Genomic DNA, 5,277 nt, shown 5'->3' on the forward strand with positions numbered 1-5,277 from the left:
GCGAACACAATGTGCCATTGGGACACAGGAGTGATGGTTGCTGATAATGGGTCTCTGTACGCCTATGTAGATATTCCATTAAAAATCAGCCGTTTCCAGCTACAATAGTAATTTACAACATTAACAATGTCTACACTGTATTTCTGATCAATTTGATGTTATTTTAATGGACATTTAATGGGTTTTCTTTCAAAAACAAGGAAGTTTCTAAGTGACCCCAAACCTTTGAATGGTAGTGTGTGTATTTATATATGTATATACTATTCAGTTGAAGTTGGAAGTTTACATACACCTTAGCCAAATACATTTAAACTCAGTTTTTCACACTTCCTGACATTTAATCCAAGTTAAAAATTCTCTATTTTAGGTCAGTTAGGGATCACCACTTTATTTGAAGAATGTGAAATGTCAGAATAATAGTAGAGAGAATGATTTATTTCAGCTTTTATTTCTTTCATCACATTCCCAGTGGGTCAGAAGTTTACATATACTCAATTAGTATTTGGGAGCATTGCCTTTAAATTGTTTAACTTGGGTCAAACGTTTCGGGTAGCCTTCCACAAGCTTCCCACAATAAGTTGGGTGAATTTTGGCCCATTCCTCCTGACAGAGCTGGTGTAACTGAGTCAGGTTTGTAGGCCTCCTTGCTCGCACACGCTTTTTCTATGGGATTGAGGTCAGGGCTTTGTGATGGCCATTCCAATACATTGACCTTCAGCCATTTTGCCACAACTTTTATAAGTATGTCTAGTTTTATAAGTATATTATAAGTAGGGTTCATTGTCCATTTGGAAGACCCATTTGCGACCAAGCTTTAACTTCCTGACTGATATATCCACATATTTTTCCTTTCTCATGATGCCATCTATTATGTGAAGTGCACCAGTCCCTCCTGCAGCAAAGCACCCCCACAACATGAGGCTGCCACCCCCGTGCCTTCAGTCAGTCCTAACCTCTCCTCCATAATGTTTAACCAATGATGTAATGTCTGTGTCCTAGCTGACAGCGGAGGTGGCTCAGTGTAAACCCATCAGTAACATCATTGACTCCATGGAGATAGTAGCCTGCAGCTTCATAGTCGACTCAGTGGTAAGATACACAGGAGCTGTCTGTCTGTGTGAGTCGGTATGTGCTGTGTGTGTGTGTGTGTGTGTGTGTGTGTGTGTGTGTGTGTGTGTGTGTGTGTGTGTGTGTGTGTGTGTGTGTGTCGGTGTGTGTGTGTGTGTTGGTATGTGCTGTGTTTGTGTGTCGGTATGTGTGTGCTGTGTGTATCGGAGTGTGCTGTTTGTTTGTGTGTGTGTGTGTGTGTGTGTCGGTATGTGTGTGTGTGTGTGTGTGTGTTGGTATGTGTGTGTGTGTGTCGGTATGTGTGTGTGTGTGTGTCGGTATGTGTGTGTGTGTGTGTGTGTCGGTATGTGCTGTGTGTGTGTGTGTGCTGTTTGTTTGTGTGTGTGTGTGTGTTGGTATGTGCTGTGTGTTTGTGTGTTGGTATGTGCTGTGTGTGTGTGTGTGTGCATTCCTTGTTGTATGTGAACAGTTTGTGTGTGTTGTAGAACACGTTCTGGTTCGGTCTGGGTTAAGGTAATACCTCTCTCTGTGTTGTAGAACACGTTCTGGTTCGGTCTGGGTTAAGGTAATATCTCTCTGTGTTGTAGAACACGTTCTGGTTTGGTCTGGGTTAAGGTAATACCTCTCTGTGTTGTAGAACATGTTCTGGTTTGGTCTGGGTTAAGGTAATACCTCTCTGTGTTGTAGAACACGTTCTGGTTCGGTCTGGGTTAAGGTAATACCTCTCTGTGTTGTAGAACACGTTCTGGTTTGGTCTGGGTTAAGGTAATATCTCTCTGTGTTGTAGAACACGTTCTGGTTCGGTCTGGGTTAAGGTAATACCTCTCTGTGTTGTAGAACACGTCCTGGTTTGGTCTGGGTTAAGGTAATACCTCTCTGTGTTGTAGAACACGTTCTGGTTCGGTCTGGGTTAAGGTAATATCTCTCTGTGTTGTAGAACACGTTCTGGTTCGGTCTGGGTTAAGGTAATATCTCTCTGTGTTGTAGAACACGTTCTGGTTCGGTCTGGGTTAAGGTAATATCTCTCTGTGTTGTAGAACACGTTCTGGTTTGGTCTGGGTTAAGGTAATACCTCTCTGTGTTGTAGAACATGTTCTGGTTTGGTCTGGGTTAAGGTAATACCTCTCTGTGTTGTAGAACACGTTCTGGTTCGGTCTGGGTTAAGGTAATACCTCTCTGTGTTGTAGAACACGTTCTGGTTTGGTCTGGGTTAAGGTAATATCTCTCTGTGTTGTAGAACACGTTCTGGTTCGGTCTGGGTTAAGGTAATACCTCTCTGTGTTGTAGAACACGTCCTGGTTTGGTCTGGGTTAAGGTAATACCTCTCTGTGTTGTAGAACACGTTCTGGTTCGGTCTGGGTTAAGGTAATATCTCTCTGTGTTGTAGAACACGTTCTGGTTCGGTCTGGGTTAAGGTAATACCTCTCTGTGTTGTAGAACACGTTCTGGTTTGGTCTGGGTTAAGGTAATATCTCTCTGTGTTGTAGAACACGTTCTGGTTCGGTCTGGGTTAAGGTAATATCTCTCTGTGTTGTAGAACACGTTCTGGGTCGGTCTGGGTTAAGGTAATATCTCTCTGTGTTGTAGAACACGTTCTGGTTCGGTCTGGGTTAAGGTAATACCTCTCTGTGTTGTAGAACACGTTCTGGTTCGGTCTGGGTTAAGGTAATATCTCTCTGTGTTGTAGAACACGTTCTGGTTCGGTCTGGGTTAAGGTAATATCTCTCTGTGTTGTAGAACACGTTCTGGTTCGGTCTGGGTTAAGGTAATACCTCTCTGTGTTGTAGAACACGTTCTGGTTTGGTCTGGGTTAAGGTAATACCTCTCTGTGTTGTAGAACACGTTCTGGTTCGGTCTGGGTTAAGGTAATATCTCTCTGTGTTGTAGAACACGTTCTGGTTTGGTCTGGGTTAAGGTAATACCTCTCTGTGTTGTAGAACACGTTCTGGTTCGGTCTGGGTTAAGGTAATATCTCTCTGTGTTGTAGAACACGTTCTGGTTCGGTCTGGGTTAAGGTAATACCTCTCTGTGTTGTAGAACACGTTCTGGTTCGGTCTGGGTTAAGGTAATACCTCTCTGTGTTGTAGAACACGTTCTGGTTCGGCCTGGGTTAAGGTAATATCTCTCTGTGTTGTAGAACACGTTCTGGTTCGGTCTGGGTTAAGGTAATACCTCTCTGTGTTGTAGAACACGTTCTGGTTCGGCCTGGGTTAAGGTAATACCTCTCTGTGTTGTAGAACACGTTCTGGTTTGGTCTGGGTTAAGGTAATACCTCTCTGTGTTGTAGAACACGTTCTGGTTCGGTCTGGGTTAAGGTAATACCTCTCTGTGTTGTAGAACACGTTCTGGTTCGGTCTGGGTTAAGGTAATATCTCTCTGTGTTGTAGAACACATTCTGGTTCGGTCTGGGTTAAGGTAATACCTCTCTCTGTGTTGTAGAACACGTTCTGGTTCGGTCTGGGTTAAGGTAATATCTCTCTGTGTTGTAGAACACGTTCTGGTTTGGTCTGGGTTAAGGTAATACCTCTCTGTGTTGTAGAACACGTTCTGGTTCGGTCTGGGTTAAGGTAATATCTCTCTGTGTTGTAGAACACGTTCTGGTTCGGTCTGGGTTAAGGTAATACCTCTCTGTGTTGTAGAACACGTTCTGGTTTGGTCTGGGTTAAGGTAATACCTCTCTGTGTTGTAGAACACGTTCTGGTTCGGTCTGGGTTAAGGTAATATCTCTCTGTGTTGTAGAACACGTTCTGGTTTGGTCTGGGTTAAGGTAATACCTCTCTGTGTTGTAGAACACGTTCTGGTTCGGTCTGGGTTAAGGTAATATCTCTCTGTGTTGTAGAACACGTTCTGGTTCGGTCTGGGTTAAGGTAATACCTCTCTGTGTTCTAGAACACGTTCTGGTTTGGTCTGGGTTAAGGTAATACCTCTCTGTGTTGTAGAACACGTTCTGGTTCGGTCTGGGTTAAGGTAATATCTCTCTGTGTTGTAGAACATGTTCTGGTTTGGTCTGGGTTAAGGTAATACCTCTCTGTGTTGTAGAACACGTTCTGGTTCGGTCTGGGTTAAGGTAATATCTCTCTGTGTTGTAGAACACGTTCTGGTTCGGTCTGGGTTAAGGTAATACCTCTCTGTGTTGTAGAACACGTTCTGGTTCGGTCTGGGTTAAGGTAATACCTCTCTCTGTGTTGTAGAACACGTTCTGGTTTGGTCTGGGTTAAGGTAATACCTCTCTGTGTTGTAGAACACGTTCTGGTTTGGTCTGGGTTAAGGTAATACCTCTCTGTGTTGTAGAACACGTTCTGGTTCGGTCTGGGTTAAGGTAATACCTCTCTGTGTTGTAGAACACGTTCTGGTTCGGTCTGGGTTAAGGTAATATCTCTCTGTGTTGTAGAACACGTTCTGGTTCGGTCTGGGTGGTTGCTGTGTGTTCCTGGTTCCCAGCATCATCCTGTCAGTCAAACTGGCCAAGTACTACAGGAGGATGGATACGGAGGATGTGTTTGAAGAGTAGGTATACACACACACACACACACACACACACACACACACACACACACACACACACACACACACACACACACACACACACACACACACACACACACACACACACACACACACACACACACACACACACACTCTAAACAACCTCTCATTGTCCAAATCACGAGGCAAATCACGAAACAAATCACGAGGCAGACACGCCAGAACGTTGCGATTCCGAATCAAAGTTTGCAGGTAAAACGTTTTTGCAGTGGTTTTAGTGAAGGTAGATGATGCAAACGTACCACTTGCTAAATGCCCTCATTAAATATAACCGGATCTCCATCTCCACCGTATTTAGTGTTTTATTTAACAGGTAGTGACGTAGGTCCTCTATCTCAGAAGAGTCAAGTGAAACCAGACCCGAGTCACTGATTCTTAGGGTCGTTTAAAAAAAAACGATATAACATCTAGCTACCTTTCCCCTGTAGTTAGAACAATGTTATGACTACAACTACTGTTTCCTGAAGGAGGGAAACGAGGTACAACACAACTATTGGGAGTCGAACTCTCGCGGCTTTGTTTGATGAACTAAAATCACGCCAGACAAGGCCAATGAACTCTGCACCTTACTGGAAGGCTCACCTTCCTAGGTGATAATCCTTCATTACCACTCTTCACCAAGAGCCAAGAACCGGGCGGCGTGGGGCCGAACAGGTACCTCAT

The 5,277-nt window shown here is 44.0% G+C and overlaps 1 protein-coding gene across 1 annotated transcript in view; it reads left to right on the forward strand.

Moving 5' to 3' along the window:
• Positions 1 to 4,579, forward strand: part of LOC129842031 (prominin-1-A-like) — a 102,610-nt gene extending 98,031 nt beyond the window's left edge. Inside the window, exons 25-26 of the mRNA XM_055910406.1 lie at positions 1,000 to 1,089; positions 4,460 to 4,579. Coding sequence (XP_055766381.1) covers positions 1,000 to 1,089; positions 4,460 to 4,579 — 210 coding nt within the window. The remainder of the gene's footprint in view (positions 1 to 999; positions 1,090 to 4,459) is intronic.
• Positions 4,580 to 5,277: the final 698 nt, after the last annotated feature.

The sequence above is a fragment of the Salvelinus fontinalis genome, unplaced genomic scaffold, assembly GCF_029448725.1.
Source record: "Salvelinus fontinalis isolate EN_2023a unplaced genomic scaffold, ASM2944872v1 scaffold_0008, whole genome shotgun sequence".
NCBI classification, from domain to species: Eukaryota; Metazoa; Chordata; class Actinopteri; order Salmoniformes; family Salmonidae; genus Salvelinus; species Salvelinus fontinalis.